Genomic DNA, 26,616 nt, shown 5'->3' on the forward strand with positions numbered 1-26,616 from the left:
TGTAGGTCCTGGCCTGATGAAGCCAACAGGACAACATCATCTGCAAAAAGCAGAGATGCTATCCTGTGGTCCCCAAACCAGACCCCCTCTGGCCCCTGGCTGCGCCAAGAAATTCTGTCCATAAAAATAATGCAGAACCGGTGACAAAGGGCAGCCCTGCCGAAGTCCAACATGCAACGAGAACAGGTCTGACTTACTGCTGGCAATGCGAACCAAGCTCCTGCTCCGGTTGTACAGAGACCGAACAGCCCTTAGCAAAGAGCCTTGCACTCCATGCTCCCGGAGCACCCCCGACAGGATGTATTAAGCTCCCTGCACAGCAGCCAAAGTCAGTTCAAAATCCATGGTTGTCCTACGCTCTGCTGCCAGACTGGTGGCCTCCCCCTTGACACTTTAGGATGCAACAGTGGTGCTGCCTCCTCTGGCACTGGCCGCTCGGATTTCGTGGCTGGCACCAAAAGCGCCTGTTGGCCCCCATTGTTGCCTCCCACCGTAAGACTGGTAGCGGGTACTACACCAGAGACTCTGATTCTGCCGATTCGGCTATGGACTTTTCGTGGACTCATCCTTTGTGTTACTCATGTATCTGGTTCCTGTGTGTCTTGACCATGTTTTGCTATTTAGTTTCCAGTACACCCTGTATTCCTTTGCCAGATTGTTGTGTGTTCACACCACTTTTTAGCATTCTTGTTTCTCATCCAGTCTGTATGATCCTGTTTCAGCTCTTGTTGTTTGGATCCTGTTTTGCCCTGTCTGTACCTTTGCCTGTGCTACGTATTCACGGATTGTGACCTTTGTTTGTTTGACTATGGTTTTGCCTGCTTTTTGGAACTTTCAAAACTAAAGATCCAGTTTAACTCAAGTCCTGTTTCCTGAGCTGTGCATTTGGGTCCTTCACTCCTGCCACACTTGAGATAGGCAGACCATGCAATATTAAGACAGAGACAAATCCCAGATAGATTTAATGAATATTAGCAACCATAACCTGATACTAATACATTTACGAACAACCCTTAGCAGCTTGTACCGAAAAGGCATAGGAGTGACAAGACATGTAGCCATTAAAACATTTAATTACATGGGAACATATCAGTAACATCTATTTGAAGCAGTAAATAAAAATAAGTCATATAATGATCTGATTTATTGCAATATACTATATACGTTCAGAATCAAATAGAACATGTACATAATGTCTAAATCAGACTGTGATTTGAAAAATGTCCAGGTGAGTAAAGTCCATCCAGAGTCACCCAGAAATTATCCAAGAGGACTTTCACCCCTCTTGTTTTTGTTTTGTTTTTAATTCAGCAGGGGATTCACAACTAAAACCTAAAGAAAAACTGATAACTGATAAAACTGATAACTGATAAAATTAACATGTTGTGTTAACACAAAAATACACATACATTATTTAGCAGTAATACATTTAAGTTTAAACACTTCCATTGATTTTTAGAAGTTTACCTTTTCCCCTCAAACAATATTTCTCAATAGCTGTCAGAAAGTCATGTAAGCATTTGCATTTGTGCTGTGAAACGTTTGGGATGGGAATAGACAGTAAAGAGGTTGAGAGGAGGTGAATGAGGATCTCAGGAAATAAAAGGTGAAGAACAGAACATTAGTCTGACAGTAAGACAGGATCTGGTAGGAGGATGAGTGGGACTCAGCTCTGGCTACTGGCCTTTCTGGTTTTTACCTCTCTGGTATCTCTGGCTAATGGGGGTCCATTGTAAGTAGACCTTCCAAAAATACCAATATTTACCAACAAATATATGTTTAGAAATGCATGTTTTCATTAATATAATTAATACATGTTCCTATTTAATTTTAGGATAATTCATCATTAATAATATTAGGTGTTTCTTCACATAGTTTAGGACTTTAGATTAGACAAATTTAACTACAGACCAGTTAAGTCAGATAATAGTTTAGCATGAAAGCAGCCCTAGACCTTTCTGGTAAAATGTAAATAAACCTAGAATATTTGGTAAAGTACAGTTTGTGTATCTGTACATTTGCTTCCATATAACTAACAGATTAGGTTACCTTTGTTTTTTCTTCAATAATGTCTAGCATTTAGGAACTACAGAAATTTTAATTTAAGTATGTTTTTCGGAAACCAATGCACAAATTGTATAATGTTAAGTTTCACTTTTCATAATGAATACTTGTAGCCCACTTTGCAGGTAGTGTGACATGGGTCAAGGTAATGTGGTGTTTCGAAATTATGTCAACTTGATTTGAGTTCTTTGGCACCAAAATGACAAACAAAGCAAATAAGGTCAAGCCATGATGAAATTTAATGTTGATTCAGGGCTGATTCAGAGCTGGATCTTTATAAGGATACTCAAAAAATGGCAAATCTGTCCATGCAGCAGCAGAAGACCTTAATGTGTACATGTTTGTTGTCAGCGGCTCGAAGGTGACGGACCCACATGCACAGTCCCAGACCAGGATATGTAGAGTAAGAGAGCTTTAATGTTGCTCAGCAAGGTCCACTTAATACATTATGCACAGTTAAACTCATGGTGACAGCACAGGCAGGGTGCAGGCAGGCTCAGGTCAAAATCAGGCAAGGTCAATAACAGGCAGACACGGCTAAGGTACAGACTAGGATTAGGCAGATACTCAGGAACGGAGGACAGATGTGAAATCTAGATCTTGATATGGCAAGGTAAGGTAACGCTGGAGAGAGGTGTAAACACGCAACAATCTGGCAGAGTAATGCGGTGAGTACTGGAGGTTAAGTACAGATGTAGATTGCTCATTGATTCCAGCTGGAGACTAACGTGACTGGAAGTAAAGCAGGAACTAAACATGGTATCAACAAAAAGCAGAAATGACTTCACAATAAAACAGGAAATGAGTCCTGAGTAGTGACATTTGTTTGTTGTAATCTGGAAAAATTAAGATGTTGATTTTAACTAAAAAACACATCATAACAACAATAGGAGCGGTGAGCACATTTTGCTTCAGTATAAATAATATACCAGTAATTAAAAGAAACCACTTTTCTATGAGATGTGTGCAAGAAATACTATAACTGAATCATTCATCTGTTCTCGTCGCTCTGCAGGAAGGTGATGTCTGCTCCCAACTTGTTGAGGGTAGGAACAGCAGAGAACGTCTTTGTGGAGTGTCAGGACTGTAGTGGAGGAGACCAGAGGGTTGAAATCATTGTGATGAACCATCCAACCAAAACCAAAATACTGACAAGCAAAGTTGTGAATCTTACTGCAGAAAACAACTTCCAGCAGTTTGGACAAATAACGGTAACTCAAGTCCTGTTGGCTTCTATATGAGTCCAGACAGGCTCATCATGTACAGTAACTCACACACTGTTGTGTCTCATTATACTTTTCTTAGCTCCCTCCAGCCGACTTCAGTAAAGATCCCAACTTGAAGCAGTATGTTTACCTCCAAGCTCAGTTCCCTGACCGGCTGCTGGAGAAGGTCGTCTTAGTGTCCTTCCAGTCTGGATACATCTTCATTCAGACAGACAAGACCATCTACACCCCCGACACTAAAGGTCAGTTCATGCTGTGTCATGACTGAAGTGAACGAGAGTGTCTTTTTAAATTAAAGATTGCATTGTGAAGTTGTTTTTCCACAAATGTTAAATATTACACAAAAACATTATTAAATATTCACGTCTAGTAAAGACTGAGAAGTGAGCACAGATTTCTTTGTCAGTTCATTACAGGATGTTTGGAGTGACGCCTCGCATGGAGCCTGTAGAGAGGAATGACCAAGCCCAGACTGATGCATCTATTGCCATTGAGATTGTGGTATAATATTTAATCGTCAGGCACAGGCACAGACAGGCACAGAATTAAATGTTTGTTAGACAGAAGACTATAGGTTTGCTGAACAAAATGTCTGTTTCAGACTCCTGATGACATCATTCTACCACTTGATCCAGTCTCTTTGGAGTCAGGGATCCACTCTGGAAGTTACCAACTTGGTGAAATTGTCAGGTGAACATTTAACTAAAATGTTGCATAATGTATATGTCGGTGTGGTATTGTGTGTTTTATGTATTCTATCTGGATACAAGACGTAGTGTGGAGACACTTTTCAAGGTCATTGCCATTTTTACAAGAAAATAACTCAAAATTCAAACAGAAGTCCAATCAGGTTTTATGTGAGTTGATACACCTTCTTAGTACTTACACAGCTATGATTATTTCGAAGGAAAACAGCCGTTAAAAGCTTTTATCGCTTTTTGCACCCCTGCACAGGGTCCTGTTGGTTTACATAGGTGCTCTGCTACTTTGCATGTGGGGGTTTTAGCACTTATGAACCGGTCAGAAGCAAGCAGAAGCATAGAACAGCCTGTAGTCTTGATCCACGTGGCAGCTTCAGATAGGAAACATGCTGTCGATTAATGTTGCACATTCAATGTAGCTGCAGGTGATCTGACACTTCTCTCTCTCTCTCTGTATTCATTCTGCTTAACATCAACGGTACTTTCTTACTTACTGTTAATGTCCATATTCTCAACTTACAGCTAACAGCAAAGAACCGAAATCAATGCCGTGAAACAAAGAATCTCCAAAGATTCATACTGTAACTTGTACTTTTAAAGACATACTGTATCTAACAAATTGTGATAAACTTAAGTTAATTTATTTCCATCTCATATAAGAAATAGCCCATGTATTTTAAAGAACATCAAATCAAATTGAAAAATCAAATCAGATAATTTTTTTTATCAAAATGAAAAATTGGCCATTTTCAATTTTTTTAATTACCTATTTGTAAACAACTAAAAATCTTAATTTTAAGAAAGGTCGGTCAGTTGATAGTTACTGAAATTGTATTATTGTCCCAGGTTGGAACTAGGTAACAGGTATTGTATTGTAACAGGTAAAGTTGGAACTTTAGCAGAAAGTAGCGTCCATACCGTTTAATATATAATTAGAAAATTGACAGAAAAGTATTACAGGTAGATATTAACTATAGCCCTGTGTGGGTGTGTGTCTGTGTACATGTGTCTGTTTTCAGTCCTGGACTTTGGAAAGTCGTGGCCATGTTCCACAACAACCCTCAGCAACGTTACTCTGCAGAGTTTGAGGTTAAAGAATATGGTGAGTGCAATTTATGACTTATTTTCTATAAAACATTTTCTCAGCATTTTGTAAATTTTTGCGTGATGATGCACACAACAAAACACATTTGATATTACAGTTCTGCCCAGTTTCGAGGTTAAAATTAAGCCTGCAAGCGCCTTCTTCTATGTGGACAGTGATGAACTCCTCGTGATTATTGAAGCTACGTATGTGAGTTTTGGTTTTACATAATTCATATAGAGATTATGGTTGATTGATAGATTTGTTTGAAGAGAACATAAAACGTAATGTGTATATATAGTGCTTACTAGTCTGTTTTTAATTTTCAAGTTTATTTGTCTTTTTTATCCTCATCATGTGTTTCTAGGTATCTGTTTGGTGAAGAGGTGGACGGAGCAGCATATGTTGTGTTTGGGGTTATGCAAGAGGGTCAGAAAAAGAGCTTTCCCAGTTCACTTCAGAGGGTGATGGTTAGTACAAACCGAACATTTACATTTTTAGAGTATTTAACAATTATCGCTCTATCAGTAAATATTTATAGATGACTGAATCTTGTACCGTAAGTCACTATATATCTGCGTATTATGTTACGTCAGATTGAAAACGGGAAGGGAGCTGTCACACTAAAGAGAGAGCACATCACACTGACGTTTCCAAATATCAATGCCCTGGTTGGGAGTTCCATCTACATAGCAGTCAGTGTGCTCACAGAGAGCGGTAAGATAAACAATGTGAGTGTGTGTTTTTGTAAATGTACTGTATTGATGATCAGCTCCTACAGTTGTCGAGCAGAAATCAGCAGCTCAAAGTCTCTTCTGTTTGAACTCACAGGTGGTGAAATGGTGGAAGCAGAGGTGAGAGGTATCCAGATCGTCACATCACCTTATGCCATCTACTTCAAAAAAACACCCAAATACTTCAAACCAGGAATGTCCTTTGATGTGACGGTAAAGCCTGTTTCTACTTACAAAAACTGATTACAGTATTAAGGCTCTATACAATATTTTTATCTAATCACAACACCCTATGATTATTAATTAATTAAACATAATACTTTTAATTGAATTTAATTAATAACTGGTCCTTTTATTTATTTTTTAAATTTATATATTCTATATATATTTTTTATTTTATATATTAAGCAACTTTTCACTAATGAATAAAACATACAAAATTAAGATGCAGTTTTTCAAGTGTTTTATTATTTTCATTCAATTTCTTTCATATGGTGCCAATTCACAACAGAAGCAAAGTCGCATTAAGACAGATGTATTCTGATTGTTCAGTTGTTGTTTCTTTGTTAACAGGTTGAAGTTCTGAATCCTGATGAAACTCCAGCACAAGGTGTTCCAGTGGTGGTGGATCCAGGAAACATGAAGGGTAACACGGGAGAAAATGGCATCGCAAAGCTTACCATCAATAAAGTAGCAGGAATTCAGACACTGCCTATCACTGTAAGTCTCCTGAATATTTTTAATCATTGCTTTTGTCATTATCTATTTCACTAAGGGAAGTTTAATCCTATAATATTCAAAGGCTACTACACCGTACATATTTACAGTAGTGTACAGTTTTAGCTTTGCCAGACAGAATCTGCCAGGCCAAGAAAATACAAATATATCCTGTATTCCCACTTTTTGCAGCAGCTAATCTGTCCTTGAGGCTGAAAAGTTGTTGACATATCGTTTTTTTGGTCACCTGAGACAGTGATCAAGGCATTGTACTAAGGGGCTGTGGCGACCCAAAGCAAAGGCCCAGTTATGGACCACACCCACACTTGACATAAATAAACATGGAAACAGGTCTAATGTACTTTTACCCCAGAACTTGGCAGGACTTCTTACAGTACTGAAATGAAATGATGTAGCAACCATATGCCGACTATAATCCTCTACAAGTGGCTCTTTTATTGACAACAAACTAAAACCTGTTTTACCTGTCCTTTAATTTGTGTGCTAAACTGAAGCAGGTTAATAATGATTAGGTTAAAACTAAGCTGTTATAAATATATTTTATTGGTACGTACCAATGCAGGTTTAACATTGTTTCTTGTCTAATTTTAGGCCAAGACCAACTCCCCTCGTCTTACACCTCAGAGACAAGCGACGGCCACCATGGAAGCTAAGCCATATGTCACCAACAGCAACAGCTACATCCACATAGGTAAAAAAAATCCTGATGAAGGTAGTGACAGCATCCGTAGTGTTTAACTGTATCAATGAATCAAAAACATTTTACAGATGTGGATACAACAAATCTTACATTGGGAGACAACCTCAAAATGACCCTCAACCTCAACAAACAGATAGATAGAGGGAGTGACATCACATACCTGGTGAGCAATGTTTTTATCTGTGGATAAGAGGGTGTTTTGTTTTGTCTGTTTGTCTTTTGCCAGATTCCACATTTTGTGATGTATACACTGATTTTTCGCTGTGTAAATCTGTGTTTTTAGATCCTGAGCAGGGGTCAACTTGTGAAATATGACCGTTTCAAAGCACAGGGTAATGTATTAATACCCCTGAATGTCCCTATCACCAAAGACATGCTGCCGTCTTTCCGCATCGTAGCCTACTACCATCCAAGTGATAATGAAGTAGTATCAGACTCTGTTTGGGTGGATGTGAAGGACACATGCATGGGCTCGGTAAGACACAAACACTAAACACCCGCCGTGAAAAACATTATATATATACACATTAGAACAAGTTATTCCACTTTAATTATGTGACTTTATGAACATACAAACTTTAAATTTATTTTACTTTATCTCACTAGCTTAAGTTGGAATCTTTAAGACCTGCTCCATCCTATAAGCCTCGTAGAATGTTTGGTCTGAAGGTCACTGGAGATCCAGAGGCCACAGTGGGACTTGTGGCAGTGGACAAAGGTGTCTACAGCCCAAACAACCAGCATCGCCTCACTCAGAAAAAGGTATCTTTTAACTGACAGTGACAATAAACTAACACTGAATGGCTGAACCTCTGTTGAATTAGATTAGTCGTTTTAAATGAAGTGAACACTTATTTCACAGTACATGTTTTTATTATGATGATTGATTGATTAATTTTATTATATTGACACATTTATAATGTTTTTTTCCAGTGTCTGTGTGGGTTTATTCCAGGTGTTTCAAGTGTGAGTATGAGTGATTGTGAATATATGTGGTCTAGCGACCTGTGCAGGGTGGAATAGGTTCCAGCAAACCCATGACAAAAGCATGAATGACTTTTAATATCAGTAAAATGATGAAGCATCCATAGGGGGTGAATACCTTTTAGGCTACTACTAATGCTGGTGCCTTCCCTGGTACGCCCTTCGAGGCGGTGTACGGGTACCAGCCGTCGTTGTTCCAGGAGCAGGGAGCTCCGTCTGTGAGGACCATGGAGGCAAGGTGTCGAGCCACCTGGAGACGCGTGCGTGCCTTCCTACTGCGGAATCAGGAGAGAGCCCGCCGTTACGCCAACAAGAGACGATTGTCCGCTTGCCGGTACAGGACTAGGGACAGGGTGTGGCTGTCCACGACTAATATAAGTTATAGGACGTCAACAGGAAACTTTATTAGGCCATTCTGGATCAACAAGATCATCAACCCTGTAGCGGTCTAACTCACCTTACCAGATTCATTAAAGGTCCATCCTGTGTTTCACGTCTCCCAGCTGAAGTCGGGGCAGGTGGACGTTGGGGAACCTCAGGCTCCTCCTCGTATCATTGATGGAGCCCAAGCCTATACAATGCAGTTCCGTCGCAAAGGGAGGGGTCTGTCATACCTGTTCGGGTATGGTCCTGAGGATCGCAGCTGGGTGTCATCGCGTTTGATTTTAGACAAAAACCTCATCCAGGGTGTCCACAGGGTCCACAGGGCGCACCCGAAGGAGCCTTCCTAGGTCGCCTGGAGACGATGTAGCGGGGGGAGGGCTCTGTGAGACGATCATTCTCCATTTAGCCCATCAGGAGTCATTCATGGACTTTAGTCCAAGTCTTTACCTGTAACTGTCAAAACCTGTTACCTGCTGTTTCTGTTTGCCATTATTTCAGTAATCGTAGTCGCAGACAGTCCAGGTCAAAGACGCAGGATTCAGGTACAATTGTAGCAGGCTTAATCAGGTCCAGAGACAGGCAAGGTTCATCAACAAAGTAGGCAAGGCTACAATACCGTTTGGGTTAGGCAGGAGTCGCGGGTCAGGAATGCGGAACGGGATCAATGACGGGGTGAGCTGAACTGAGGGTTGCGGGAACGAGATGACTGGCATACACAAACGATCTGGCAACTTGCTTGGGTGAATACTGGTGCTTAAATACTGAGGGCTGATTACTACATGACGGGCACGTGCGAGTAATGACAACTGGAATGTGAAGCGGGAAATGACCAGATGGAAACAGAAACCGAAAGTACTACAAAATAAAACAGGAAATCGAAACATGACAAGTGAAACCAGAGTCCTTCAGAATAAAACGGAAAATAAAACCAAAACCTGACAGTACCCCTCCCCCTAGGGCGTCTACCATGGGGCCCACGGAGGCCCCCCCAACCAGGGCGGGTGGAGGGTGGTCCCAGGAGGAGGGACCGAATCCCTCCCCGTCAAGGCAAACAAGCAGGGTGGGCGGAGGGAGGACTTGAGGAGGGTCAGCAAAAGGGTCCACTATGAGTCCAAACAGTCTCAGGGGAACCCTTGAGACACAGAAACCCCCTCCCGTGGAGGGCGGTAGCAGGGGATCCTCCCAACCCAGCAGCTGACCGATATGTGCAAAGCTGGAGCCGGTCCACCAGGAACCGATGCAGACATGGCGGGCCGCCAGGAACCGACGCTGGCGTGGCCGGACCGCCAGGAACCGATGCAGACGTGGCCGGACCACCAGGAGCTGAGCTGAATGTGGCCAGAGTCGGACCACCCGGAGCAGAGAAGAACGTGGCCGGAGCCGGACCACCAGGAGCAGAGGCGAACGTGGTCTGGACAAGACCACTAGGAACCAATGCAGGTGTGGCCGGAGCCGGTGCAGACGTGGCCGGAGCCGGACCACCGGGAGCTGAGGCAAACGTGGTCTGGACAAGACCACCAAGAGCCGGTGCAGACGCGGCCGGTGCCGGGATAACAGGAACTGATGCAGACGTGGTCTCCACAGGACCACCAGGAGCTCCAGGAACGATCCCAGAGCTGGTGTCCCCGAATCCTGGAACCTCCTCCTGGAGGCTGACGGGAACCGGAGCTGGAGCGACCTCCTCCTGGAGGATCACGGGAACCGGAGCTGGAGCGACCTCCTCCTGGAGGATGACAGGAATCGGAGCTGCAGCGTCCTCCTCCTAGAGGCCGGCAGGAACTGCAGCGGAAACTGCAGCAGGGACGACCTCCTCCTGGAGGCCAGCAGCAACTGCAGCAGAAACTGCAGCAGGAACGACCTCCTCCTGGAGGCCGACAGGGGCTGCGGCTGGGACGACCTCCTCCTGGAACAGGAACGACCGCTTCAGGGCCGACAGGGACAGGAATGGTTTCCTCTCTGGAGCCAACAGGGACAGAAACGGCGTCCTCACTGGAGCCGGCAGTGGTGCTCGCGGCCTCTTCACTGGAGCCGGCAGTGCTTCTTGCGGCTTTCTCACTAGAGCCGGCAGTGCTGCTCGCGGCCTCCTCACTGGAGCCAACAGGGATTAGGACGACGTCCTCTCCGGAGCTGGCAGTGCTGCATGCAGCTGCCGAGCTCGACGGAGTAGACTTCGGGCCTGACCGGGCAAGAATAAAACTTGTCTGACGTGTGGTGCCACCTGGCTGGGACAAGGCCGGAGCCTGAGCGTGACTCAACTGGGCTGTAGCCCGAGTGTGACTCAACTGGGCTGGAACCTGAGCGTGACATGACTGGACCTGAGCCTGAGCGTGACATGATTGAGCTGGGCCCTGAGCGTGACAAGACTGAACTGGAACCGGAGCGCGACATGACTGGACTGGAACCTGAGCGTGACCTGACTGGACCTGAGCCTGAGCGTGACACGACTGAGCTGGGCCCTGAGTGTGACCTGACTGAGCTGGGCCCTGAGCACAACATGGCTGAGCTGACTGAGACGCAGGGACTGATGTGGCTGCTGGCTGCAGTTATGTGGCTAGAGTGTGGGCATGAGACGTGAAACCGTACCGGTGCAGGAACTCCTCCTAGTGGGTTAAGAGTTGAGCTGGGCAGGCTGGTGCCGCAGCAACGGTCAGACAAGGCTGGGGAAAGGAAACTGAAACTGGAACTGCGGGTTGATCTGGTGCGGAAGAAAGAGCAGAGGAGTCGACTGAATCCGGGGACATAGGAGCTGCGACCAGGGCTGGCGTAATCCGAGAAGAGGGGTGGGGACAGATGTGATGCGGAGCACGTGCTCTATCTCCTGGAGTCGTGCGCACATCCGCTCATAGAGGCGGTGGACGCCGGGGCGTTCAAGCGCGCTGTCCTCATCCTCCAAGGTGTACACAGCGATCTCCACGGGGTTCCGTTGATCTTCCGGACCGGGCGCCCTCCGGTAATCCTCCGCAAGAATCTCAAAATACTTGCGGAGATCGCTGGGCAAGTCGGCGCACGTAAACTCCATGGTTTACAACAGAACTCCTCCTCCAAAACAAAAAAACACAAAACGAAATCGAACCTAGGGTGTATCTGGGAGCCGGCTGGGTCCAAGTCTGGCCAGATTGTTCTGTCAGGGTGTGGCAGAGATCGGACCCACATGCACGGCGTGAGGACACCAGGTAGATGGTAAAGAATCAATTATTTCAGTAATCGTAGTCGCAGGCAGTTCAGGTCAAACACGATAAGACGCAGGATTCAGGTACAATTGGAGCAGGCTAAATCAGGTCCAGAGACAGGCAAGGTTCAACAACAAAGTAAGCAAGGCTACAATACCGTTTGGGTTAGGCAGGGGTCGGCTATCAGGAATGCGGAACAGGATCAATGACGAGGTGAGCTGAACTGAGGGTTGCGGGAACGAGACGACTGGCATACACAAACGATCTGGCAACTTGCTTGGGTGAATACTGGTGCTTAAATACTGAGGGCTGATTACTACATGATGGGCAGGTGCCAGTACTGACAACTGGAATGTGAAGCGGGAAATGACCAGATGGAAACAGAAACCGAAAGTACTACAAAATAAACAGGAAACCGAAACATGACAAGTGAAACCAGAGTCCTTCAGAATAAAACGGAAAATAAAACCAAAACCTGACAGTTTCAGGTTAACCAATATAAGAGATGTATTTATACCGTACCTAAGTTAGACCAGTTGCTGGTGTGTTGGCGTAAAGGAGGGTTCTCTGTTCATTTAGGTTAGTAAGTTGGAGCAGTGATTTTGCTTAAAACTGCTGGTACTCTTGTCATGGCTCTAAGCCTACTGCTAATAGATACATTTGTTCACTCTCCTATTTGATTAGCCTGTCAGGTGGTGCATGATTCTTAGTTTTGTTATTGTCACTCGTGCAGGTCGCAGCGCTCTCTTTCTCTTTCTCTCTTTGTTTATGTCATAATCCTAGTCATTTAGTCACTGTTCTACTAATTTCCGTTTTTTATTTTGTCCAGCACTCATACTCAGCTAATCTAACCTTAATTCTGTTCCTTGTTAAACTCACCTGTGCCTCATCAGTAATCACCTCCTTAAGCACCAGCTCTTGTCATAGCCATTTGCCAGATTGTCTGCGTTCTCATGACCAGCATTCCAGCGTTACCTATTGTCCAGTTACTGTGTATGACCCAGTCTTGTTACCTTGTCTTGCCTCTTGTCCAGCCTCTGACAGTACCTAGCCGTAAGTTTAACCATTGCCTGTTTTTGACTTCGTCTTTGCCTGCACCTTGTCCGATCCTGCCTTACCTGTACCGTGTATGACCTTCGCCTGCCTGACCTCGAATCATTAAACTACAGTTTTTACTCAAGCTCCCGCTGTGCATTTGGGTCCTTCTTCCCGGAGTGGTGTGACAGTTTACAATAAACAGCAACTGCAACAGATTTGTTGCTCTCGTGACTGTGCTCCTGGGTACCTGCTAAGCCACATTCTGTAACTATATATAACACTTACATATGTGTTTGTATTTGTGTTTACACAGATATGGGATGTTGTGGAGAAGTATGACACTGGCTGCACACCAGGTGGAGGGATGAACAGTATGGGTGTTTTCTATGATGCTGGGCTGGTGTTTGAGTCCAGTGCTGGTTCTGGGACTGCATACAGACAAGGTGACTAGTGGTCTACTACTGGTCTGGTTTCATCCAGCTTTTCACCAGAATCAGGATTTAAGTTATTCTTTATTTCTTCATATGGAAACTTTAATAATGAGCTCTGTTTGTCCACAAGAAATTTGTGTTTTATTGAAAATTTCTATTGAAAAGAAACTATTTATGATAATATTTACTCTTTCCTGTTCCTTGTTGTGGTGGTTTAGCATTTGTAATCAAAGAGCTGTGTTGTATTATTTTCAGAGCTGAAATGTCCGGCCCCCAGCAGGAAGAAGCGAGCCGCCACTATAATGGATGTCACAACCACCTTAGGTAAGAAGCACATCTACACACAACTGTAAAACTATTCTCTTTGACAACGTCTAGTTGACAACTGTGCTCAATACCTTTGCACTTCTTTGATTATAACATCTGTATTTTTAGTGAGCAAATATAAAGATGAGCTCCAACGTGAGTGTTGTTTGGATGGCATGAGGGACACTCCTCTTTCATACACCTGTGCGAGACGCAGTGAGTACATTGTGGACGGTGCAGCCTGTGTCCAGGCCTTCCTGCACTGCTGTGAGGAGATGGCAAAGCAACGAGCCAAGAATAAGGAGGAAATCATAATGGAATGTAAGTGACAGAGACAAATGCTGGAGACAAAGCAACGTTTGGTCAGACTAATAGTTAGAAAAAATGAAATTAATAACCTTTCACTTTACATTAGTCGAGGAAGATGACAACTGTTACATGGACAGCAATGAAATAGTTACTCGCACACACTTCCCTGAAAGTTGGCTGTGGAAAAACATCAAACTGCCTGCTTGTTCTAGACAAAACCCCGATTGGTGAGGAAACAGAAACACACAGAAATACTGCACTGATAACTGCATTGTCTTCTAATTATGAACACTTGTCCCTTATTAGTGCATCTACATCATATGAAGAAAGGGTTCCTTTGCAAGACTCAATCACAACCTGGCAGTTCACTGGTATTAGTCTGTCAAGGACTCAGGGTGAGGACTCAGTGATTATAAATTGTCCCTTTTATAGGTGTGAATCTATGGTCTTACAAACATTTACTATTCTGTCTTTCAACAGGAATCTGTGTTGGGGATCCACTAGAGGTCATTGTCAGGAAGGATTTCTTCATTGATCTCAGACTGCCCTACGCTGCTGTCCGTGGAGAGCAGCTGGAAGTTAAAGCAATCCTCCACAACTACACCCCTGATCCTATCACTGTGAGTGTTACTCTGCTGATTTCTTTAACTGCAGATGAATTTTGTCTCCAGCATCTGATCAAGTCTATCAATCTCATCTCTCTGTGTTTTTCCAGGTGCGCATAGAACTGATAGAAGAGCCGAATCTATGCAGTGCAGCTTCCAAACATGGAAAGTTTCGTCAGGAGGTTGAGGTTGGGCACCAAACTACACGATCCGTTCCGTACATTATTATTCCCATGAAGGAAGGACAGTTCCGCATTCAAGTCAAAGCTGCTGTTAAAGAATCATCTCTTCGTGATGGGATTGAGAAGGTGCTGCGTGTAGTGGTAAGATACACAATCACACTCCATGTACTAAAGGCTGAACTATAGTTTTTCAGGATTTGTATAGTGCACTAAGACCCTCCAGAGCTTACATGGCAAGTCCTTTTCAAAATTTCTTATAAAGTCACAACTGAACTAAAGTATTTCCTTGCTGTCAAGAATCAAGACAGAATTACATTGGGCACAGAGAATTGACCAACTTTATAATTCTCAGGCAGAATTGTCCTAAAGTTGAAATGATGAGCTGTGGTTAGGCAACAGTTGCCATGGGCAAAGATAACTGTTTGAGAAAGAGTACATCTCTCTCTGGAGAACTATGTGTGTCTCCTGTTATTGTCATGATTCATGTTACATGTCACATCCTGTTTTATTTTGTTAACTTCCTGTCACGCTCCGGTTCTCAGTATTCACACCTGTACGTAATCAGCAATCACGCTTCAGTATTTAACCTCCAGCTCTCACAGACACTAGCCGCCAGATTGTTAGTTCATGTACTCTTTCCAGCATTCTATCGTAGCCATTCGTGTTTTGACCGTGACCGCCTCGACCATTGATTCTTGCCTGAACCCTGTTGATCCCGCAACCTGTGAAAGACCTGTGCCTGATAATCTGACCGTGAGTTTTTGCCTGATCCTTGTCTGTACTGTTGCCAAAGCCTGCTCGTGTACCGAACCCTGCCTGGACCTTGATTCTGAGATTGCCTGCTCCTCTGTGTATTGTCTACTGGAACGAACTGTGTATGACCTGGACCGCCTGACTCTGAATCACCGAATAAACCTGCACTTAATCACATCTGTGTTTCTGCGCCGTGCATGTGGGTCCGACACCTGCCCCAGCCTGACAGTTATGCTCTGTGGTTACAGTAACTACACTGATACACATTATCAAGATGCTGTATGATTATATGGAGAGCAGTGAACACGTTTTTAATGGTCTATTTTATAAACCTTTTAGTTGATTTCAGGTCTATGACTTGTGATGATGTGTTTATTTTTGTGTGTGTATTATGTGTGTAGCTAATGTTATATTTGTGAAATCAAACAGGACAATACAACAAATTTGCAGTTTGTGTCCTACAATGAGTCAGTAATCTGGGCCTTCTCAGCGGAGCTAAAAGTTGCATGTGCTTGATTCTGGTAATTTGAAAGGAAAGTAAGAAATCAGGTCATGATGTGTTTAGTTAAAGATAATATAATAATAATAGTTATAGATAATACTGTCCACATATTTTTTAAGCAGATTTCTGTTTGTCATGTTTCCAGCCTGAAGGCGTCCTAGTTAAAGCACTTCATATTGTAGAAATTGACCCCACTAAAAAGGGTGTAGGTAAGTTTATCCATAAAGCACCTTTGAATTTTATAGTCATAAAACAATATACTATTGTACGATCATTTATCATGTTTTGATTCCTTTGCTTCCTGCTTTTCCATTTAGGTGGTAAACAAGAAATAGTCGTTAACAGCGCCATTCCTAAGAAAGATTTGGTTCCAACCACACCTACTAGCACACAGATCTTTATAACAGGTGACATACGTTATACATGACTAGATTTTATTACATTATAAAAGGTCTGTTAGTGGGCAAAGTAAAAAATAGTAAAAATAAATACAATCACAATCAAGAAGAGTTAACAACAGTCTAATTACACTTAAAGAGAAATGCATAATTCACTTCTAGCTTATTACTTTGCTGCATGTTGAGCTGCTGAGCAGGATAAAGTAAAAATAAAATAAAGAAAGAAAAAAATTCTGCAAAAAAAACTTGTACATGTATATGTTTTAAGCAGGTGATGTTGTTAGTAGTAATCCTTTACCAGTAACAATTGTTTTATAATTTTTTAATGTGTTCATACAGGGAGAGAAAATGTAGGTCCACTAGTGGAGAACGCCATTAGCGGCCAATCCATGGGTACTCTGATCTACCAGCCAGGAGGCTGTGGAGAGCAGAATATGATCCACATGACTCTACCTGTCATTGCAACAACATATTTGGATAAAACCAACCAGTGGGAAACTGTGGGCTTTCAGAAACGGGCAGAAGCTCTTCAACACATCAAAACCGGTAGGTTGATTTTACACCAATACATGATGTGGTTTTGTTGCCCCTCAGGAATTTTAAGAGATACAGTAAGATAAGATATGACTTTATTGATCCCACAATGGGGAAATTCCTGTGTTTCAGCAGCAGTATAACAGTACAGGGACAGACAGAAGAAACAGAAAACAACAGTAATAACTACTGTAATAACTGTGCAACACTGTGCAACTGTGAAATATTATTAATAATGTAGAGAAAAGAAAAACAACAGTGACTTCTAGGAACAAATTTCTTCTACGTACAGCAGTGTAAAAAATGGAAAGAACAGGGCATTATGTCCCTTCTGTATTCACCATGACAGAAAAAAAAGACCTGAGACCTGAGACACTACACGGTTGTGATCATTTTGTATCACTGCAGTGCATTGTACAGTCTGATGGCTGTGGTGAGGAATGACCTGCGTTAGCGCTGCTTCCTTCACTGTGGGTGTAACAGTCTGGTGCTGAAGGAGCTGCTCAGAGCCTCTACAGTGGTGCAGGAGGTGGAGTGATTATCCATGATGGATGTTGGTTTAGCCAACACCCTACTGTCCGCCACCTCCTTCATGGACTCCAGTGTGCAGCCTAGGACAGAGTTCAGTCTCTTCCTGTCTCGGCCTGTACTGCCCCCCGCCCTGCGCACTACTCCATACAGGACTACTGAGGCCACCAGACAGCTGCTCAGTCTCCTCAGCAGGTGGAGGCCACTCTGGCCCTTCTTAAACAGAGCGTCCGTGTTGTCAGACCAGTCCATTTTATTGTTGAGGGGAAAAACCAGGTATTTAAATGTGTCCACAAACTCAAGATCTGAGCCCTGGACATTCACCGGTGTGTGTGTGTGGTGGAGGGGACCGTGTCTGTCTGGAGCTGTGGGTTGTTGGGGGCGGTCCCATTGTTGTGGTCGGAGGAAGGGCAGAGTAAGCTGCGTGGTGCTGAGGTGTGAACAGCTGCAGTTGGGAGGAGACGCCTGGACTGGAGAGGTGTGAACAGGGGGTCGTGTGCTTGGAGACTGGGCGTAATCATCCAGTGACCATTCCCAACCTCACCATGGTGTTTCAATCCTCTCCACGCATCACGGACATTGTTCTTCTCCAAGCAATGCAAAAGGGGAAGGGGGGTGCGGTATAATTGCTCTTGACATTTGCATAAATGAGGTCTAGACTTTTATTGTCTATTGTGTGGCAGTTACTGTACTAGGTGAAGTTGAAGAGGGGGTGCAGGCATGGTTAAAGTCCCCCAAGATGATAATGAGGGCCTGGGGTGTGGCTTTGTCTGCAGCTAAGACACAGTGCTGTGCACGCGCTCAAATGCAACATCGTTGCCGGCCGACAGTGTCTCCCCACTTTATTCCAGCAAAATAGATTAAACATAGTTTCTAGATTATCTCACTAGAACTGACTCCTAAATCAACCCAATTTTCCGGATTCTTCAAATCTTTGTTTGCATACAGGCTACCAGAACGAACTTGCCTACCATAAAAAGGATGGGTCTTTTGCTGTATTTCCCAATCATCAAAGCAGCACTTGGTGAGGCATCCAAACACTCTCAGAGTCTCTCTGAGGCTGAATGCATATATGGAAATCAATGTAACTAAACCATTTTTGCATTCCCCTCTCTAAGGCTGACAGCCTATGTTGTCAAGGTGTTTTCTATGGCCAACAGTCTGGTGGCAGTGCAAACCAACGTGATCTGTGAGGCTGTCAAGTTTCTGATTCTTAACACACAGCAGCCGGATGGACTGTTTAAAGAAGTTGGGAAAGTTTCTCATGGAGGGATGATAGTATGTATACTAACATGAGCCTTTATTACATGATTTATTAAAAACAAATACACGGCATTGAATATCATATTGTATGTTAAATAACGTGTGTGTGTGTGTGTGTGTGTGTGTGTGTGTGTGTGTGTGTGTGTGTGTGTGTGTGTGTGTGTGTGTGTGTGTGTGTGTGTGTGTGTGTGTGTGTGTGTGTGTGTGTGTGTGTGTGTGTGTGTGTGTGTGTGTGTGTGTGTGTGTGTGTGTGTGTGTGTGTGTGTGTGTGTGTGTGGTTAGGGTGGTGTGCGTGGCACAGATTCAGATGCCTCCATCACAGCCTTCTGCCTCATTGCGATACAGGAATCTCGCACAATTTGCGCTGCCTCTATTAACGTGAGTACCTGCATATAGTGATTTTTTTTACCTCTTCGTGGTAATCTTATTATACTCGGATGTGTCACGGAACGGCAGAGAAAGGACCCACATGCACAGCACGGAAACCTCAGACAGGTAGTAGTGTTCAAAGGTTTTAATTCAGCTCTCGGTATAACAGACGGTCCGGGTCATGCACAGGAGATCACAGATTACGGTACAGGTGGAGCAGGCTGATACAGGTCCAGGGACAGGCAGAGTCTCGGTAACAGAAAGACAAGGTTTTACAGTAGCGTTAAGGAGCAGGCTATCTCAGAGTCGGGCGGTCAGGTTCGGTATTACTAGAGCTTTCCAGGCGACAGTACAGTTCAGGAGCAGGCGAGAGTAAGGAGTCAGGAAACAAAACAGGATCAAGAAACATGCAGGCGGGATAACTAAGCGCTGGAAAGTGATGACTAGCATACATAACGATCTGGCGGATAACAAAGGTGACAGGTGGTGCTTAAATGTCCTGGTGAGTAATCATGAATAGGATACAGGTGCGTGAATGAAAACCGGAAGTAAAGCTGGAACCGAAAATCGAAACCGGGAGACTACCAAAGTAAAGACAGGAAGTGGAAACTGGCTGAACAACAAAGTACCTTGAGCCAGAGCCTGACAGGATGACTGGGCACTACTGCACAAAAATTGTAACACACTAGTGTTGCACGCACACAACTGGACAAAACAAGGTCATGACCAATTTTTTTTTTTAAATTGGGTTTGAATTTATTGTTGCCTTTTTGTTTAGAGTTTACGTTATTTTTATGTTTTCCCACATTTCTGTGCGAAAAAATTGCTTCATACTTAATGTAGATAAGTAGTTCACATGTAAAAGAAGAGTAAGCGCAAAGAAATCTCAGTATAGAAGTGAAACATGAGTATGCCAGTGTGAAGAAAAGTGGCAATAATGATATTGCAAGAATAATGGCAATAATACAGTCTGCACCAGGGAAACAGGCTGTCACATGCTTCCTGATGAACCCTCGCGCTACAACCCATGCAACCACAGGTGCTTCCTTTTTTTCAGTTGCTGCATGGGCGACAAATGCGCACGAAACTTTGTTATGATGTCATTTCGTGATGATGTAGTTGCTCCTGCTTTGCTCCACCAGAGGGTTGTACAAAAGCAGGCGCAAATGAAACGCTATGCGGGCATCAGACGTGGTGCTAGAAAGCCTTTCTTCCAAGAAGGAGACAAGGTGAGAGTCAAAGCACCACTCCATGTTCCAAAAGCTCACCCAAAGTTTAACAAACCACAAACAATTAAAAAGTAGCTAAATACACATACCAACTGGATGATGGGAAAAAGGGGAATTCCTGCCACTTAGCTCCTGCTCATGAGACTCTTGAGCAATGCTCCAGATACACGCCTACCAGAAAATGGTCCAAACATAACTCATAACTCAGAAGAAAACTTACAAGCTAAAGAACTGTGTTGAACTAGAACAACTCCGCTTGTACTGTTGATTTTGTTTGTTGTTCTATTATGCTGTTGTTCATTTGTTGTTATTCCATTATATGCCAAAGTAAGTATGTTTTCTACAAAGATGGGAAATGTGTTCTGTCCTATGTATTAGTTGTAGTTTGTGTTTGTTACCACAGGATGGCGTCTTTTAATGTGGATACATAGTTCAGATATAGAAGAAGAGCGAGAAGGAATTTCGGGCTACAAGTGAGTTGTACGCCAGTGTGAAGAAAAGGAAACAAAGTAAACTAGACCTTCCATGTGTCTTGTGTTCACACCGCACCCATAACAGTTTCAATCATGATGCTCTTTTAAACTCACCTGGGCCAAGTAACGGTAAGTAAAGGTGTGGGCAATAAAAAATAACACTGCATTGTGTATCGGTGTGTGCCACACTAAGCATGGATAATCGAAAGAGGACAAGAGAGCTGTCTGAGGACTTGAGAAACAAAATGTGGAAAAATATCAACAACCTCAAGGTTACAAGTCCATCTCCAGAGATCTAGATTTGCCTTTGTCCACAGTGCACAACATTATCAAGAAGTTTGCAACCCATTGCACTGTAGCTAATCTCCCTAGGCATGGACGAAAGAGAAAAATTGATGAAAGGTTGCAACGCAGGATAGTACGGGTGGTGGATAAGCAGCCCCAAACAAGTTCCAAAGAGCTACAATGAAAAGAACACAACGCCTACAGTCAAATATAGTGAAGGTTTAAAAGAAGCTTTGGGGTTGTTTTGCTGCCTCTGGCACAGGCATCATGAAATCTGAGGATTACCAAAGGATTTTAGATTGCAATGTACTACCCAGTGTCAGAAAGCTGGGTTTGCGTCAGAGATCTTGGTTCTTCCAGCAGGACAATGACCCCAAACATACTTCAAAAAGCATCCAAAAATGGATGGCAACAAAGCACTGGAGAGTTCTGAAATGGCCAGCAATGAGTCCATACCTAAATCTAATACAACAGCTGCTGTAGGAAGGGACTGATTTTCCAAAGGGTGTGCAAACAAACATTAAGTCAAAGCCGTCAATAATTTTGTTCAGCCCATATTTGGAATTTTGTGTGCCATAATGTCAATATTTCCGTCATATTTCCGGGGTGCCAGCAGATTTAGCCATGACTGTATGTGGTCCTGTGATGGAATGTCAACCTGTCCTGGGTGACAGGACAGGCTGTCTACATAGACAGCCTGAGATAGGCTCCTTGTGAGTAAGAGGTTGGAGATAGATACAGTAGTACAGTAAGTTATTGAATGAAATACTCATACAATATAAAATATTTTTCCAAATTATAATCCTCTTTTCTGTGACGATGCGTCCTGAGGCTTTAAATCTTTATTATTTCACTATTTATTTCCAATAATTATTAGTGCAATATATTTACAAACAACGGGACCAAATATGTTTACTTTGATGGTCACGTGATTATTGGTGTTGTGTAGATACCTAAAACCCTGTTCTGTACTTTTTATTTGAAAGCTTAAATATGTGTTTACTGGTTTCTATCTACAGAAATATCAATATGTTACAGTATGTTGCCACAACATTCCCTGAGTGGATTTTCACTTTATGGCTCACTTTTATTTCACAGTTTAATATCCCTGCGACCTACCATCATCTTTACTCATTCTTTCCTCCCCTCTTTATCTCTTACTCCTCATAGAGCCTGCCAGCCAGTATAGACAGAGCTGTGGCGTACCTGGAGAGGCGATTGCCCAACCTCGTCAACCCTTATGCTGTTGCTATGACGTCATACGCCTTGGCCAACGAAGGCAAACTAAGAAAAGACATCCTCTACAAGTTTGCTTCTCCAGGTACTTTCCCTCAGCAGTGCTCTTCAACATACCAAGAAACAAAGTCTACATATGTGTCACAATCCGGGGTTTTGTCTGCATGTTATTTCCTGTTTTGTTTTGTAGTTATTTCCGGTTTCTGTTTCACTATGTTTCTGCCTCGCTTTACTTTCAGTCATGTCATAAGTTCAGCTGCTGTCAATTTGTTAATCACTAGCTGTGTATTTAACCACCAGTACTCACCCTAGTTCTCTGCCAGATCGTGAGTCTTACTACCACTGTCCAGCGTTCTTGTCTTACAGTACTTACTGTACATGTTGTTTAGCCCTTTGTTGGGAATCCCTAGCCTGAGCTTTAGCCTTGCCTGCTCGGCCAGTTACCGACCTTTTACCTGTTTATGACAACGCTTTTGCCTGCATCCTTTGTGCCGCTGCCTCTCTGCCTTCGTGTTTTGATCACTGCCTGTATCCTGACGACGTCTTACCTGTACGCCTCCTGAGCTGTGCCTGTGGGTCTGCCATCCTAGTGATCATCACAATCGTGACAATATGTAAAAGTATCAGTACTTGAAATGATTCATCTGCCCTAAAAAATCATGACATAAATTAGTTGTAATCCATAATTAGCTGCAGAATTATTTCTCTACCAGAAAAAACTTGTTCCATAGTTTTATAGTCAAAGACAAAGTAAACACTTCTCACTTAAATATTTGTATAGCTGCAACAACAGTCACTTAAGCTGAGTGCAGGTACTCTATAACTGTTGCTTTGCACAGACTATCAACAACCACATTCCCATGAGCAAATCTTAAATAAATATATATTTATAATATTATAATAAATATTATTAAATGGGGGAATACAGGAAAAATTAAAATAGTCGAAAATAGTAATAAAGCTGTGTTGTCTTTCTGCTTTATTAGAATTATCTCACTGGTCTGCAGTTAATGGCCATGTCTACACACTGGAAGCCACTGCTTATGCTCTGCTGGCTCTGGTCAAGATTAAGGTGAGAATATGTCACTAATGACATTAAGCCAGCATTTCATGCTACACATGCACACTTTCTCATACTTTATAGACAATACATTATTTTCTCTTTCTGCTACAGTTTTTAAAATACATACACTTTAATTAAAAGGGTAATGTATCCATGAATGCTTTACAGAATATCCATATAGGGAATATTTCCCAATTTCTTTTTGATATTTGAATTGTCCCTTTTGTTAAAAAAGGCCTTTGAAGATGCCAACCCTGTTGTAAGATGGTTCAGCAAACAGCAGAAAGTGGGAGGAGGCTATGGTTCAACTCAGGTAACAGGACTTTATTCATCTTCAGGTCGTATTATTAGCTCATGTAGGATTCCAGCACAGGCTGATACATACTGTTGTTTCCTCCAGGCTACTATAATGGTCTACCAGGCAGTAGCAGAGTACTGGACCAACGCAAAAGAACCGGAGTATGATCTGAATGTGGACATTCTGTTGCCGGGCAAGTCCAAACCTGTCAGTTATAACATCAACAGGGACAACCATTTTGGCACAAGAACATCAAAAGTGAGAAAACACATATACCTGGCTCACATATACTGTACTTGTGTAGTGTCAAACAGTTTGTCTTCTAATGATTTCTGTGTTCATTTGAAATTCCCACAGATCAACAGCATAAACCAAGATGTGAAAGTGACGGCCACAGGCACAGGGGAAGCAACACTAACGGTAATCAACACATATGTTTCCGTTTGTCTTATATTAATTTATTAACATTGTGTGCTCAATACTGTTAATACATAGTTACATTATCTGATCACAGCGTCTGCTATGTTTTGCCTGTGTGACAGATGGTGTCATTGTATTATGCTTTGCCTAAAGAGAAGGAGAGTGACTGTCAGAGGTTTGACATGTCGGTGGGAATAAAGGAAGGTAATTTGGTTCTTTCTGTCTTTGTTTATCTGAATGCTAGTGTTTCCTACAAATCTTTTTTTTACAAATCATGTTTGCTTTTCCAGTGGCATACAATGTCTACCAGCTGACTATAGAGGTTCTGTAAGTATTAGTAAAAATTGACATGTTTTCTCCAAATTCTATAGTTTGGGTTAATTTTCTGTGCAGGTTTAAGGACGAGGCGCGTGATGCAACCATGTCAATCCTGGATATCGGTTTGTTAACGGGCTTCACAGTTAACACAAATGACCTGGATGCAGTAAGAATCTTTACACACACACAAGTTTGTGTTATTGTTTAAAATGAGTTTCTCACTGTCTACATGTATATGTTTGTGTGTAGTTGTCTAAAGGTCACGGTCGCATTATTTCAAAGTATGAGATGAACAAAGTCCTGTCAGAAAGAGGCTCACTCATCATTTATCTGGACAAGGTGAGACATCACTACTTCTCTGTTTCCTATTTACTCTGTTCATTTCTACTTCACCTTTTGATTTACATTTTTATGCAGGTTTCTCACACACGACCAGAAGAAATCAGATTTAGGCTCCATCAGAAGCTGAAAGTTGGTGTCTTACAACCAGCTGCTGTGTCTGTCTATGAATACTATGACCGTAAGTCTCAAAAACTCTTCATAAAACTACATAGAATCTTTTATAAAACTTTTTTATCTTGGCTGCAAATTTAAATCAGAGTAGATATGACTATTTTTGAAAAATATACAATTATTGATGTGGCGCAATGACAGTAGAAGACTGATTTCAAACATGTTTCTTCAGAAAAACACTGTGTAAAATTCTACCACCCAAAGAGGAAAGCTGGAGAGCTGCGGCTCTGTAGAAATGATGAATGCACGTGTGCTGAAGGTAAAAATAGACATTCTATTAGTAACTTAGTCATGTGTTTACACAACAGAGTAATCTGCTCTCTGGAAAAAATCAGAGCTCACTAATCCACCTACTGTTTCATGACACAAGTAATTAATGTGTTAAAAGTCTGCTTATGTGCTAAAAGAGATTCTGCTGATTGCATCTGATGAGCCATACCCTTCTAAAGGGAATCAGTAAAATGTAATGAAGCCTAAAGTGGAGTTTCTTAGGAAAATAACCCAGTTCTAGAAAACAAACTCCTGAAAGATTGAGATAGGATTAAATCACTAACCAACATACGGTATTCACAGTGTAACTACTGCTACGTACCATTAACAAATAAACCTGTCTACAAACATATAGATACAGTAATGCTCAACTTATCTGTCATCAGTTGTGTATCCACTTTTTATCCTTTTGTATTTCCAGAAAACTGCAGTATGCAGAAGAAGGACAAAGTCACTAATGATCAGCGCACAACTAAATTATGTGAAAGTACACAGAGCAGCAAAATTGATTTTGGTAAGAAAATTTGAAGAGATATTTTAGAATGTAAAATTACAACAGTAAATGAACTAATTCAGAACTTATGTGTACACAGCATACAAAGTGAAACTGGTCAAATTCACAGAGGAATTGTCCACTGACGTCTACAATATGGAAGTACAAAAAGCTATCAAAGAAGGTTAGTAATCAATTAATTTAAAGTGTCCATTAAGTGTTAGTGTCTTGCCTCTGTTTTGCTGTATTTATATTACAGGGAGCTCTGATGTGGATCCTGTGGATAAAGAGCGCACGTTCCTCAGTTATCCACACTGTAGAGTTACATTAGATCTGGTAGAAGGCAAAACCTACCTTATCATGGGCGCGTCCACTGATATTCACAGGGATGGAGAGTCGTAAGTTTATTTTAATGTGATCATATGTGTTGTACTGTACGTGTAGCTTACAGTTTAGCATATCGTTTTACTGCTTCTTGTTGCTGTTCAGCCCATGGTTCATTTTCTAATAGGCTGCTACTCCTCATGTAATATTATACCAGTGTGTGCCAGAGAGTTGGCCTCAGACCTAAAGTTTTTTTGTTTTCGCCAGATATCAATACATTCTTGGGGAGAGAACCTGGATCGAATATTGGCCCACACCAGCAGAGTGTCAGACAGAGGCCCACAGACCTACCTGTGTAGGCATAGAAGAAATGGAGATGCAGTTTAGCATTTTTGGATGTCAGCACAAGTAAAATTCAAAAAAGTAAAATAAATAAATAAGAATTTACATTTACATTGTTACTGAATAAAATCAAAGACTCAAACTTTTTGTTACTGTCATGGGTTGGGTTAACTTCTTTTTTTATTGTGTTGCATTTCCGTTTCTGCTCACACATTACTAATATTACTTCAGGTTCATACCACATCAATTGTCCGCAATTAGCATCCATCCATATTCCAAGCATCCCTAATGCGGGGTCGCGAGGGTGCTGGAGCCTAACCCTGCTGGCTATGGGCGAGAGGCAGGGTAC

The 26,616-nt window shown here is 42.5% G+C and overlaps 1 protein-coding gene across 2 annotated transcripts; it reads left to right on the plus strand.

The window, feature by feature from the left end:
- The first annotated feature begins 1,576 nt into the window (after positions 1 to 1,576).
- Positions 1,577 to 26,414, plus strand: LOC114852270 (complement C3-like). 2 transcript variants are annotated; one of them, XM_055505882.1, is made up of 44 exons: positions 1,577 to 1,732; positions 3,080 to 3,275; positions 3,370 to 3,532; positions 3,697 to 3,791; positions 3,892 to 3,980; positions 5,011 to 5,093; positions 5,194 to 5,281; positions 5,443 to 5,545; positions 5,672 to 5,792; positions 5,907 to 6,022; positions 6,383 to 6,529; positions 7,139 to 7,238; positions 7,316 to 7,410; positions 7,531 to 7,722; positions 7,854 to 8,009; positions 13,137 to 13,266; positions 13,510 to 13,578; positions 13,690 to 13,881; positions 13,976 to 14,096; positions 14,176 to 14,264; positions 14,350 to 14,489; positions 14,585 to 14,797; positions 16,057 to 16,120; positions 16,229 to 16,318; positions 16,649 to 16,855; positions 18,320 to 18,395; positions 18,490 to 18,649; positions 18,917 to 19,012; positions 20,146 to 20,232; positions 22,161 to 22,311; positions 23,213 to 23,298; positions 23,525 to 23,602; positions 23,690 to 23,845; positions 23,945 to 24,007; positions 24,130 to 24,211; positions 24,298 to 24,334; positions 24,401 to 24,491; positions 24,575 to 24,664; positions 24,743 to 24,845; positions 25,011 to 25,097; positions 25,530 to 25,622; positions 25,702 to 25,785; positions 25,861 to 25,999; positions 26,193 to 26,414. In XM_055505882.1, the coding sequence occupies exons 1-44, from the start codon at positions 1,656 to 1,658 to the stop codon at positions 26,335 to 26,337; spliced, it is 5,040 nt and encodes a 1,679-aa protein (XP_055361857.1). In that variant the 5' UTR covers positions 1,577 to 1,655; the 3' UTR covers positions 26,338 to 26,414. The 2 variants fall into 2 exon arrangements, with proteins under 2 accessions (XP_055361857.1, XP_055361868.1); XM_055505893.1 differs by lacking the exon at positions 20,146 to 20,232.
- The last annotated feature ends 202 nt before the right edge of the window (positions 26,415 to 26,616 follow it).

Source organism: Betta splendens, chromosome 1 (assembly GCF_900634795.4).
Source record: "Betta splendens chromosome 1, fBetSpl5.4, whole genome shotgun sequence".
Classification (NCBI taxonomy): Eukaryota; Metazoa; Chordata; class Actinopteri; order Anabantiformes; family Osphronemidae; genus Betta; species Betta splendens.